Below are 14,089 nucleotides of genomic sequence, written 5' to 3'. Positions count from 1 at the left end.
AGATCCAGAATCTCATTGACAATAAAGTCATCACCCCTCCTAAACCAAATATGACAACCAACCCACTTCTCGAACACAACCAAGTTCCTTTCCCCCCCAAAAATATTAATCATATCCGAACACTACCACCTACCTTCAACCCCAGCACATATATTACCTCGTCCCACCTACCCCATAGACAATGACCGCTGAACTAGCGACTGCTGTACTGATACTCTATGCCTGACTACCCTCCGTCTTGTAACCGGGGGTAATGAAGCAAACACTGGTTGTCCGTCAATAAGATCCTCAGATCTGGAAAGCCTTCTACCTTTGGTCCAGAGTGATCGGGGGGTATCTGCCTCATCGGAAGCAATGATGAAACACTACCTTGCAAAAAAATAAATAAAGCAAAAAAGAAACAACAATCAGAAAACGGACAGCATTTCAGCTTAGATAAAGACAACACACAGTTGATAATCATAAACTGAACGATCTGTTTTCAAACACTGATTTCTGCCCCCAAATATTCTGCCTCAAAACTGATACCCTCAAATACTGATGTCCTCTGACTGATACCCAGACTTGCAACTGATACATGCAATCCTGTAGAGACGCACCCTTAACAGCACATATCAACCAAATGAGAGCCAAAACACCCCTATAATGGGGTACGGTTTCCCTGTCCTATTTTGTCAGGAGCTAGGGTTTCACTATGCACGCATGCAGTTTCAAACAATCCTGCATTCAGGTGAGCAACTTGTCCTAGTTTCGAATAGTCTCTATGGATTTCGATATGCAACTAGGTCAAATGGTCAAAAAGGGTGCCTCAACAAGACCACCTAATATACCTCTCACACCTAACACCGAGAAGTGAAAGGTGGATCAAACGGTATGGCGGTGATCCAGATCCAAGGTTTGTGTTCCCATCGTGGCAGATCCCGCAACCGATTAGCCTTATGGCAAGCTTTTCCAAGCAAGCCTCCAGCAAACCGTTCAGGAATAGCAAATGGCAAACACTGTGACTTAGGTGCACCGATGCAAATGCAATGCGAAGAAACACATAAATGTAGATAAAATAACATATCATGAGTACGAGTCAAGTTCTCTAAATCCCCAGCGGAGTCGCCAGAAACTGTAGACCCGACTTTCTTCGTGCGCCCCCCTTTCGGAGAGGGCAAGAATTGGTCTTACTACAGTTCGGACTCCTGTCACAGTTCTAAAGTGCCATGCGAGACTGATAAACACCAAAGAGTCCAAATCTGGCAATTGGTTTTGGAAAATCGATTTTGAATCAAAAAGCGCCAAACATGGACTGCTTTGCCAGATTACAGAGTCGCCACCTAAATATTTTATTTTTGGAAAATTTAGGAAACCCTGACTCGTGCCAAAGGCATGTGTCCGTCATCACCAAAGTTGCCTCGGCTCGGGAACTTCGATATGAGAGGGGAAGGTCTTGAAATGAGCACCCCTACTCGTCCGATCAAAGGATCGGCCTCTACTAAGCATGATATGTTATTTTATAAACACATGTGTCCTTATTCCAGTTATTAGCTAACTTACTATGTGATGCGCACAACATACAAGTATAGACTAAATCACAAGAATTGGAACAAAACAACTCATGTTTGTTTTGGAAGATAGTTTGAAAGTGCTACTTGCAAGTAGGCTAAAGCACGGATCTGCCACCCTCAAGTGGGCTTAAAACAACATGATTTTGCCACTTCGCAAAGTGGGCTTAAAACATACATTTGATGAATTGTCCCAATTCAAGCAATAAAGCCTTCATCCACAGGCATTCATGTAGTTAAGCATTTAAGCACATAGCCTTATGGCAAGCATGCGAAACATGGCAACACTCACACTCATGCAAGGATGCTAAAGCGTAACCACTTACAGTGTACTCCAAGCCAAAATAGAAAACTAGTTAGAAATCATGCATGATTCTAACTATGTTAATCAATGCCTAATGCAACACATGCAATATGCAATTAAATAGGCTCGGCTACCTAGGATGGCATATGAATGCAACAATTTGATAACATGTGATAAACACGTATTCAAATAGGTATTGAAATACGATGCAGTTTGAATGATGCGCCGAGCTTCGGTGCATGCAAGACAAATGAATGATGCACGCATGCGAGCGTAAGGTATGCTAATCGAAATGTGCCCTAAGACTAACCATTGAAAGTAGTTAAGTAAAAGGGAGAAAGAAGTGGGGTTGGAAGACACACACACACCCTTATTACAACATTGTGCCCTCTCGAAGGAGGGTCCGAACGAATAAAAGCTAAGCTACACTAAGCTAAGCTAATTATTACAAACCAACTAATTAACTATGCTAGCTAATTAATTATTACACAATTGAAATTGAATAACTAGCTAATCTAAGCTAATTAATTACAAATCGAATTAAGCTAATGAACTAATTAGCTAAGCAATTCAAATGAATGGCCTTGGGAAGCGAGGGGGATATGCATGCTCTGTTGGCTTCGCCCCGAAATCCATTGCTTTGCCGTCAATTGCCTCTGTTTGCACGTGCCTTGGTTTCTGAACATTGAACCAAACTCTACACTGTTTCTGTTCTAAAACAGGATGATTTCTGCACAAAATTGGACTGGTGGCCGTTCGGTCACAAAAAGTGGTTGCCGGCCACCTAAACTGACCGGTCGGCTACTGTAAGTGGCCGGTTGGCTACCTGCTTTTCCAAGCTTCTGGTTTTGCTGCAACAGAGAACAACAGAGGCACAACAATGTATTTGCAAGAAAATGTATGCACTGCCACTCTCCTAATCATGTCTCAAGCTTAAAAGAGTGTGGCACTTGGCTTTCAAGCCACCAACCAAGCATCTCAATGTATGATGGCCCCAAAACCAAGTTTGTACAAGCTTGGTGAATGCACACATAGACTCTAAGTGCCTCCGTCCTATCATGCATGATCAAGGGAGTTGGCGACCAAGAAATGCAAGACGTTTCATCACTATGAGTATGAAACGTCCCACATTTCTTGTGTTTGGATTAACATCCAATCCAAACACATGCAATGCAACACAGCCATGCTTATCTTGCATGTTTTACTTGATTTCTTTTGTTTACACATTTTAAATTACCGATTAATCCTTTAACCAATTAAGTCCAATGCGAGAGTCCTCTAATGGGAAAGATGGCCTAAGCCACAAGAACCTTAAGCATGAAAGAAGCCTCATGCTTTTGGCTAGTAGAAACCCTCAAGAGAAGGCTAAAACCATTGGGCATGAGAACCTCGATTCCATGCTTAAGCCAACAAGGGGCTTAGGACCACTTCCAAAATCAAATTCAAAAGTGAAGCATGGAGGAAGATTGCAAAAATTCAATGCTGACATGGCATGCTAAAGACACTAAATCATGCAATCAACATATGCACAACATGTTTAAAGCCAAAAACAATCAAAGCTAGTGAAGTGCATTACACTAGAAGCAGGCAATACCAAGCTTAAATGACCAAACCAGCTCTGGACAGAGCTTAAACATGCTAAAACAATGGCCAAAACATGCTCAAATTGAAGCATAGCAAGCAAGAAAATCATGTTCCTTTGTTAGCTTGCAAGCAAGGCGCAAGGCACAACTCTTAAAAACAATGAAAAAGTGAAGTATGTGAGGGTATGACAAGGTTACATGCACTGAAATCATGTGTGAAATAATGCTATGGCATGCAAATGACTCAAGCAAAGCATGCTAAGGGCCTTGAAACACAAAACTAGTCAAGGCTAACTACACTATAGCTATACAAAGCAAGGCTCAAAGGACCAAGACCACTCAAAATAGAGTTTAAACATGGCAAAACATGAGCAAAAATGTGCTGGAGTGAAGCCAACACATGCCAAAATAATAGGCTACAACATCAAGTAAGCTAGGCTAGCAAGCATGATTACACTATAAGTGTAAGAAGCAAGCAGGAGGTGCTCTAACCAGCCCAAAATAGAGTTATAACATGTTAAAATAAGGCCAAAAACATGCTTAAAACAAGCCAAGAGATGGTAGAAAAACATGCTCAACAACTAGGCCATTAACACATGCAAACAAGATGTGAGGAGGGGGGACCACCCCCCTCCCCCTATTTTGGTCCTCAAAACTAACTTTCTACCACTGAAAAACCTCTGAGTTTTAGAGGTAGGAAGGTCAAACAAAGGGTGTTTTGAAAGCTTTAAAGGATGGCACCAAGCTTAGCAAATAAAGCACAAAAGAGGGTGGACCACCCCTAACTCCAAAAGGGCCTCAAACAACCATTTTTAACACTTAAAAATAAAGGTTTTTGTAGTTAACACAAAACAGCATGCAAAGGTGGCCCAAACTTGTCATGACCCGAACCTACCCCTATGGATTAAGGTCATAATCGGCCAGTAATCAAGGAATTACCCGCGACCTCAAACCAAACAAAACGTATTCCATCAGAGTTAAGGGGCCAAACGGAAGCAAATTCAAAAAATTTGACCATAGAACTGTGCTTACATGGCACATCAAATAACACATATTTGCATTCATTAATAACTCACACCAAAAGGGAAATCAACTTAAAATGTTATACACTCACATGATCATTCAAGTCTTAGTCAGCCTAACCAAAACTTATATACAAAGGTAATCCAACATTTTTGCCAATATAACAAGATTATGACAAGAGAACAAAAGAGGCGAAAGTAAGTCTCGTGCGTGAGACGTTTGGGCAGACTCTCCAAAACTTGACCTTTCTCACTGACTTCACCGGGGCTGGGTTTGGACATCTCTTTGCTCACCTACATACACATGAATGAGTGTGAGCGAAAGCCCAGTGAATAATATCAAATAAAGAAGGTACACAAATGAAATTCACATATATCAGACGGCCTTGGGCCCATGTAGAATTCTATTTAGTGCATTATTTTGGTACATTAGGCGATCCAAGCCTGAACATATCAAACGGCCTCTGGCCCACTTCGTTCCTTTAACAAACGGCCTCGAGCCCAATTCATTCATGTATATCAAACGGCTTTTGGCCTAATCAATTGTATCCAACGGCCTTTGGCCCATTCATTTATTCATTCATGTCAAACGGCCTTCGGCCCAATCATTTATGTCAAACGGCCTTCGGCCTAATCGTTCATGTCAAACGACCTTCGGCCCGATCATTCGTGTCAAATGGCCTTCGGCCCAATCGTTCATGTCAAACGGCCTTCGACCCAATCGTTCATGTCAAACGGCCTTCGGCCCGATCATTCATGTCAAACGGCCTTCGGCCCAATCATTCATGTCAAACGGCCTTCGACCCAATCATTCATGTCAAACGGCCTTCGGCCTAATCATTCGTGTCAAATGGCCTTCGGCCCAATCAATTGCATCCAACAGCCTTTGGCCTAACCATATGGCATAACAAATATTTGTCCACAATTCAAGTTAACAAACTTATAAGACTTAGATAGAAGTAAGCAATTGGACAAACAACATACGTCAAATATCTTTATTGAGATATTACTCACAGTGATCTACCGATGGATTTGCCCTCGTGCTTGACCCTACACATTTCATGAACATAATTGGTCATAAACGATTCAATCCGTTCTTAATTCATACATCCCTCTTAGGCTTCTTTCTTATCCTTTTAACTCATTTATGATGCTCAATGCATGCCTAAGAGTGCTTACAAAAGAAAAAGAATGGAAAATGAAACACAGAACACCTTTACAAAATTTCTGAAATAGGGGTCCTCGCTCGAGCGTGGGTTCCGCCGCTCGAGTGGACCCTCATGGTCTGCAAAAGTAGGGTTGCCTCATTTTTACGCTTGAGCGTGAATTCAGACGCTCGAGCTGAAAGTCACACTACATGGCTCTCCACTCGAGCGTGAATGTCCCCACTCGAGCGGACATCAATGTCTGCAAAAATTCTGGGAGCTCGCATTTCACGCTCGAGCGACGCTTTCCCCACTCGAGCATACATGCCAAATTCTGGTTTTTCCAGCAACCATTTTGAGCTTCAAGCTCGACCTCAAGGCTCCATAACGCATATTTTTGGACACAAAAACATAAAAAACACATCACTTAACATGAGGTCATAACTAATAGGAAGCTAATTGCTCAAAATCATAATCTAATTCTCAAATCAATCAACATTTCTCTTGCATGGTCCAAACTTATGCACTCAAACTTCATACCAATTTCATAACTTCATCAATCATGCATGCATGTCAATTTTTGACTTCATTTCTATTTCAAATGTTACATGTGACACTTATTATTATGAAACCCATGAAAATTATGCATGCATGTGAAGATTGGTGCCCAACTCTCCATGTTCAACATTACTCATGCTAGCTTATGCAATTTCATGGCAATTCATGGTGATTCATAGTAATTTCATGCATGCATGTGCATTCTAACTTCATATTCAACTTAATCTTTACCAAGAGCTACCATATCACTTGAATCCAAAAAATTACATACCCAAGTCATGAATTAAGAGTTGATTACTCACCTAGAAGCTTCAATTCTTCCAAATTTTAGCTAATTCTTGAGTTTATCTTCAAGATTCCCAAGTTTCTTGATCAAAACTTCAATTTCCTTCACTCTCTCTCTCTCTCTCTCTCTCTAAATTCGGTTCTCTCTCTTACTAGAGAGCTAATTTCAGCCAAATGAATTAAAAGAGAGGAATTGAGTGTGAATGAGCCTATTTATAGGCTCTCTTAATCAAATTACTTAAAATTAAGTAATGGTGCTTTAATTAGTCATTCTGAATTTGATTATTTTGATCCGAACAAATTTTCAATTAAATTTCACCGTAGTCTCTAAAAATTATGCTAATCACAATGGCGTAATCAATTTCTGGTTTGGTGGCCGATAGGGCCCTCAATTTAAATTCTAGAGCAGTGAATAAGACAGATTTTCCTATAGTGAACAGATAGAAATTCAAAACCACATATATTCATATAAATGGCACTCAAAATCATATTAAACACATAATCACAATTATAATTAAGATCAATTAGCATAATAGGGAATAGGGTTATCACAAAACTAGTGTACAAAAATAAGCTTAAAAGGGGTAAATACCTTACCCTTGAAGCACAGCAACAAACAGACAACTTCTGAGCCAAAACCAGCTTTTTGAGCCCAAACAAAACTTCAAGAACCTCAGCTCCAAGGTAGTGGTGTTTGGCTAAGGGGGTTATGTGCAAAAATGCAAAGAAAACTCACTTTCAAGCAATATATATATATATATAGAGAGAGAGAGAGAGAGAGTTCTAAAGAGAGAGTGAAATTTTGCCTCTAAAATTTCAGAACCCCCAAATAGGGGGAGGGACGTCCCCTTATATAGAACAAGCAAGAAAAAAGCTTGTTTCATCCCTCCATACACGTGTATGGAGGATGAGCCTCAGTGCTCAATAGCTGGCCCAAAAGATCTGAAAATATCTAAAAAATGAGAAAATTGGTCGTTGGCCACTTCAGGTGGCCGGCCGGCCACCTCCCCTAGTTGACCGACCACTTCAAGTGGCTGGCAAGAAAGAAAAGTGGCCGACAATAGCCAAAAGTGGCCAGCAAGGCCCTTCTCCCCTCCAGGCAAGAGACACAAGGTTTGGCCCAAAAACAAGGCCAAAACACAGAGTGTTAAAAGGCTCAAAGACAAGGCACTCAGCCGAGAACTTCGGGCGCTCAAAACAAGCATAAACATGCGCAATCATCGCGTGCACAAACAATGACATCAAAGTCTTGAGGTCGGTCAAAAATGAGATGTCTACAATAAGACGGTTCATCTCAAAATTAACCTTGATTTGTAAACCACTGTTTGGTCTGTTGAAGAAAGGAAAGAAGTTCCAATGGGATGATCGATGTCAGTTCGCCTTTGAACAGGTGAAGCAGTACCTTTAGAATCCACCTGTATTGTCGCCACCAGAACTAGGGAAATCACTGATCTTGTATTTGTCAGTGACAGATTCGACCATGGGGCGCATGCTAGTGCAAGAATCAGAAGCTAAGGTGGAGAAGGCCATCTACTATCTAAGCAAGAAGATGCTAGAGTATGAAACTCGCTACACTCCCCTTGAGAAAGCTTCCTTAGTTTTAGTTTGGGCAACGAGGAAGTTAAGACACTACCTGTTAGCGCATTCCGTAATTTTGGTTTCAAGATTAGATCCCATCAAATATCTTTTTGAGAAAAAACTAGCACTTGCGGGTACGCTAGCTCGTTGGTTGCTTCTTCTCTCCGAATTTGACCTCAAGTATGTCATGCACACATCCGTCAAAGGGAGGGCCGTAGCGGAATTCCTGGCAAAACACCCGATAGAAGGAGATGATGATGTAGTGGAGTATTTATTCCCAGATAAAAACATCCTATAGATAGAAGAGGAAACATGGACGATGTACTTTGACGGAGCATCAAATCCATATGGTTATGGGATAGGTATATTGCTCATGGCACTTGATGATTCACATATGCCTCTAGCTTTCAAACTCCGGTTTAAAGTATCTAACAATGAAGCAGGATACGAGGTATGTATTACTGACTTGGAAGCTGCCCTAGAACTAGGGGCAATAAGGTTGGATGTCATTGGGGATTCGAATTTGGTTGTCTCTCAGGCCAACGGAGATTGGCAGGTTAAAGAAGAGAAAATGGAGGTTTATCATCAGGCCCTGGATATGCTAATTCTGAGGTTTGAAAAATTAACGTTCACCCATCTGCTAAGAGAAAACAATTGGTTTGCTGATGCTTTAGCAACTCTATCTTCCATGGTGGACATCCTACTTGGAGTAAAGATGCGTCCAATTATTATTGAACAGAAGTATACACCGGCTTATGAGACCATCACCGCAATAAGTGAGGTTCAAGATACGGGCCCCTGGTATTATAACATTTGGAATTTCCTTGAAAAAGAGGCGTATCCACCAGGGACAAATGCCAAGGACAAAAAGGGAATACGGCAGCTAGCCATCTAATTTATCATCTGCAGAAACAAGTTGTACAAAAGAGGCTATCTAGGAATGCATAAGCTGTGTGTTAAGGAAGAAGAATCAAGGCGCCTTATGGAAGCTAGTCACGGGGAAGAGTGTAGAGCTCACATGAACGGTGTAATGCTAGCGCGGAAAATCCTTAGACAAGGCTACTACTGGTAAACCATGGAAGAGGACTGTATTGACTTTGTACAGCGATGCCACAAATGTCAAATTCATGCTAATCGCATGAACATTCTGCCGTCAAAGCTCTACAATATGATTTCGCCATGGCCTTTCTTGGTTTGGGGAATCGACGTTATCGGCGCAGTCACGCCAAAGAGGTCAAACGGGCACAAGTTCATTTTAGTAGCTATCGACTATTTCACAAAGTGAGTGGTGGCCCAGTCCTATTCTATGCTAAAAGTGTCGCATGTAGCCAAGTTCATAAAAAATAGCATCATCTGTAGGTATGGGGTGCCCAACGAGATCATCTCAGTTAACAACTCGCATTTCAAAAAAGAGGTGATAAACCTACTGGAGAAATATAACGTAGTTTTTTGTAAGTCATCAACCAAAAATATCAAGAGAATCCTGCAGAAGATAGTGGAAACCTACAGAGACTGGTCGGAGAAATTGCCGTTTGCACTCTGAGACTACAGGACATCAATCCGAACATCTACAGGGGCAACCCCCTATTCTCTAGTTTATGGGATGGAAGTTGTTCTGCCAATCGAGATTGAAGTACTGTCACTGAGAATTATGGTCGAATGTCAGATAGCAAAGGCGGATTGGCAACATAGCAGATTTGAAGAATTGTCGTTGTTTGACGAAAGAAGATTGAAGGCATTGTATCACATCCAAGGCTACCAGCGTAGAATTGCTAGGGCTTTTAATAAGAAATTCAAGTCTAGAAATCCCAAGGAAGGAGACATGGTGCTCAAAGATAACCGAGCCCTCATCCATGACCCTAAGGGCAAGTTTAGACCTAATTGGACTGGCCCTTATATCATCAAGTCAATCTGGTCTGGAGGAGCAATTATTCTTATGGATTTGGATGGCCTGGAGTTTTCACAACCAATCAACGTGGACAAGTTGAAGAAATATTATCCCTAAGAGGCTCGCTAGGCCAAAAACTTGAAAGGGTGACCTAGGCAAAAGTTAGAGCATGAAATTAGATAAAGAATAATCGAGCTCGCAAGGCCGAAAACCCGAAAGGGCAATCTTGGCAAAAATTAGAGCGCAAAATGAGAGAATAAATACTCGAGTGAACTCTCACCGAACTACGTAAGGCCTGATTCTCATCTTTGGGATTCGTAGGCAACTTCTTCCCGAAGTTTGACCATAACCACTTTTAACTCAGCAGTTCTGTTCATTTAGTTTAATCAATCCATCATTCTCCATCGTTTGTTGGCTTGGTTGTGTTGCTTCCATTCGGGCAAAAAGGTCAGCCACAGGATGAAGCAGTAATGATCAATGTAAATTGAGGAGCAGTTATGATTTTCTGATTTGAGGTTGTATAGTTTAGGATTGATTCCGTGTGTATCCGGTGGTGACCATTTCCAAAAAGGGAAACTTTTCAATACTCACTTTAATTTTATTAATTTTAACACAGGTACATTCTCCAAAACAAAGTTTTTTTTTTTTTTTTTAAAAAAAAAAAATGAAAAGACAAAGCAATAAACTAGGGGTATATATGAGTCAAGTGTCAATTCTTTGTCTCTTTCTCATACCCATGGAAGTCTCTGTAACCGAAGTTGGCCTAACGTATTCCTCATCCTCGAGCCAAATCAAGTACTCACTAGGAAGGATGCAACTAAAATTCAGGGCCAGAGTCAGAAATTGTTGTGCACCAAGTAGTGAGGTATCGAGGCAAGTATGAACTAGGAATAGGAAATAAAGTTGGGTACTTTATCCCTTTATCCGGACAAGTCTGATCATGCCCAAATTGGCGTCTGAACTTGAGTGGAAAATAGAACACACAGCGTGTAAGGCTAATCAACTATATACCTGGTTGCCGGAACATGCTGTAACTTATCTTAGCCAAGTTAAGCCAGGGGGCACGCCAAGCAATGTCAGCTGCAGACCTGCTGCACATCCAGTCACACCACATTCCCTCTGAGGAGAACTCCACTAGCTGTGAGCAAAGAGAATAAGCACTAGCCAAGTACTCAAGGCAGGGGTCTATTACCTTCAGCTTATCCATTAGCCATACCTAGGGAGAAAAGGAAAACAAGAGAGAACAAAAAAATAGAGAGATGTACGTTAAGGGAAAAGTAAGAAAAGGATTTCGAGAGAAAAATAGAGATCGTGTGCCAAGTAATGTGAGGAACATAAATAAGAAGGGTAGGGAATAATACTGGGAGAAGTAATGCACTCCCCACAAAACGAGTAGTCTCTAGTTGATGAAAAGCATCTAAACCTTTCAAAGTCTCGGCCAACACTAAGCCCATGCAACTCTTACCCTCCTTAAGACATTGGGCTACTTCGATCAGTTTAATACCAGCTCCACCGTGACTAGGTGTAAGAAAGAAGTGTGCAAGTAAGCATAAACAGAGGGCATGCTGATGATAACTCCACCAAAGGAGGTTTTCTTTATCACCGGTAGGGGAAAACTGACTAATCAAATCCAGAATGCCTAATTCCCCATTGTGAGCCAAGGATCGAGCCTCGTGCAAAGTAAGCCCACACATCCATCCTAAACCCTGAGCATGGCCAAAATGGGGTTGAAGCATGATTTCTTTATCATGTTGAGATTCCATCAATGTGATAACCATGTTCTGTGTTATACTAATTAACCTTAATTATGGTTATGATTATATGCTTGATATAGTTTCATGTGATAATTACGTGATTATATGTGTTTTGTATTTCTATCTGTTCACCGTAGGAAAATCTGTTTGACTTTCTGCTTAAGAATTTTAATTGAAGGCCTTATCAGCCCCAGGAACCAAAATTGACTACGCCATTGTGATTAGCATAATTTTTAGAGCCTACGGTGGAATTTAATTAGAAATTGATTCGGATCAAAATAATTAGATTCAAAACGATTAATTAAGCTCAATTACTTAGCCTTAAACAATTTGATTAGCCAAGCCTATAAATAGGCTTATATGCACTCAATTATTTCCTTTTAAGCTCATATTTGCTGAGATTACACTCTAGAGAGAGTGTGTGCCGATTGTAGAGAGAGAGAGAGGGAGCTCAAGTTAGAAAATTGAACAAGAAGCTTGAAGATCTTGAAGATCAACTCAAGAATTAACTAGAATTTGGAAGATTGAAGCTCCTAGGTGAGTAATTGAGCATAAAATTCATAAGTTTGAGTTTGTAATTTTGTGAATTCAAGTTATATGGTAATCAATAACAAGAATGAAGTTGAATTTGAAGTATTTGAAGTCAATATGACCATGCATGTAGAGTTCTTCCATGATATTGCATAATCAAGCATGTAACAAGTTAAACATGAGAGTTTGAGCACCAAATCATACATGCATGCATGAGTCTAATAGATTCCATGATTTTGAACATCATTTGTGCCATTTAAAGTGGGATTGGAGTCAATAATTGACATGCATGAATGATCCATACAGATATGGATTTTGTATGAAATTAGAATGCATGAGTTATGACCATGTCAAAAAGAACGTTAAATGATTTGGGAATTAAATCATGATTTTAGATAATTTGCCTCTTATTACTTGTGTCTTCATGATATATATTGTGTTCCTATGTTTTTGAACTAGAAACGTGAGTTTTGGGCCTTTGAATGCTAAGTTTGAGCTTCAAGAACAGTTTTGGAAATTCCAGAATTTGGCATGTTCGCTCGAGCGAGGAAAGCCCCGCACGAGCGTGAAATGTTAGTTCTTAGAAGTTTTGTAGACATTGATGTCCACTCGAGCGCCCAGCCACGTGTTTTGACTTTCAGCTCGAGCGTCCGAAGTCACGCTTGAGCGTAAATATAAGGTAACCAGTACTTTTGCAAACCAAAGGGGTCTGCTCGAGCGGCGAAACCTGGGCGCGAGCGGGAAGCCCTGTTTCAAAAATTTTATAAGAGTATTGTATGGCTTGTTTTCCGTTCTCTTTCACTTCTAAGCTCTCTTAGGCATGCGTTGAGTATTGTGAATGGATTAAGAAGATAAGAAAAAGGCCTAAGAGGAATGAATAAATTAAGAACGGATTGAATTGCTTGTGACCCATTATGTGTTATGATTTATGTAGGGTCGAGCACAAGGACAAATCCTCCGACAAAACACTATGAGTAATATCATAGTAAAGATATTTTGGAAACATGCTATTTGTCCAATTGCTTACTTCTATTTGAGTTTCATAAATCTGTTAAATTGAATCATGGACAAATATTCGTTATGCCGGATGATTGGGCCAAAGGCCGTTTGATATGAATGATTGGGCCAAAGGCTGTTGGACATGAATGATTGGGCCAAAGGCCGTCGGATATGAAAGAATTGGGCCAAAGGCCGCTTGACATGAATGCTTGGGCCAAAGGCCGTCGGATATGACTGAATTGGGCCTGAGGCCATTTGACACATCTGGATCTGTAGCCGTTTGATACACTAGATAGAAACATGAATTGGGCCCAAGGCCATCTGATGTATCTGTTTCAAACTTCATTCATGTATCTCCTTTATTTGGTATTATTCGCTGGGCTTTCGCTCACTCTCATTCATGTGTCTGTAGGTGAGCCAAGAGATGTCCAAACCCAACCTCAGTAAAGTATGTAAGAAACAAACGAAGTTTTGGAGAGTCAGCCTTAACGTCTCACGCACGAGACTCGTTTTTGCCCTTTTGTTCTTTTGTTATATTTTTTGTCAGTGTTGGCAAAAACGTTGAATTACTTTTGTATATAAGTTTTGTTTAGCTAACTGCATGATTGAAAGTTCCTGGATATAGATTAACTCTATGGGTTTGTGTGAGTTATTATGAGATATGTTTGGAATGATTTTGCTATATCATGTAAACACACCTCTATGGACAATTTGTAAGTTTGCTTCCGCCTTGGCCCCTCAACTCTGATGAAACATGTTTTATTTGGTTTGAGGCCGTAGGTAATCCCTTGATTACTGGCCGTTTATGACCTTCATCCATGGGGGCAGGTTCGGGTCATGACAATCAATGCTTGAAATTCTTCAAGTGTCGGACACATCTCTTGTGAACCAA

The 14,089-nt window shown here is 40.7% G+C and overlaps 1 protein-coding gene across 1 annotated transcript; it reads left to right on the top strand.

Annotated features, from left to right (window-relative positions):
• Positions 1–8,398: 8,398 nt before the first annotated feature.
• LOC145806986 (uncharacterized) lies at positions 8,399–8,920 on the top strand. Its single transcript, XM_082904875.1, has 2 exons — positions 8,399–8,476; positions 8,564–8,920. Exons 1-2 carry the CDS (start codon positions 8,399–8,401, stop codon positions 8,918–8,920), a joined length of 435 nt encoding a protein of 144 aa, XP_082761001.1.
• The last annotated feature ends 5,169 nt before the right edge of the window (positions 8,921–14,089 follow it).

This window comes from Camellia sinensis, chromosome 14 (genome assembly GCF_055761805.1).
Source record: "Camellia sinensis isolate YWXY chromosome 14, ASM5576180v1, whole genome shotgun sequence".
NCBI lineage: Eukaryota > Viridiplantae > Streptophyta > Magnoliopsida > Ericales > Theaceae > Camellia > Camellia sinensis.
This window is presented reverse-complemented; position numbering and strand designations above follow the sequence as displayed.

Coding starts and splice junctions, on each gene's coding strand:
- LOC145806986 (XM_082904875.1), top strand. CDS start 8,399: ATGGCACTTGATGATTCACATATGCCTCTAGCTTTCAAACTCCGGTTT. Junction 8,477..8,563: donor ACAATGAAGCAGGATACGAG/GTATGTATTACT, acceptor GTTGTCTCTCAG/GCCAACGGAGATTGGCAGGT.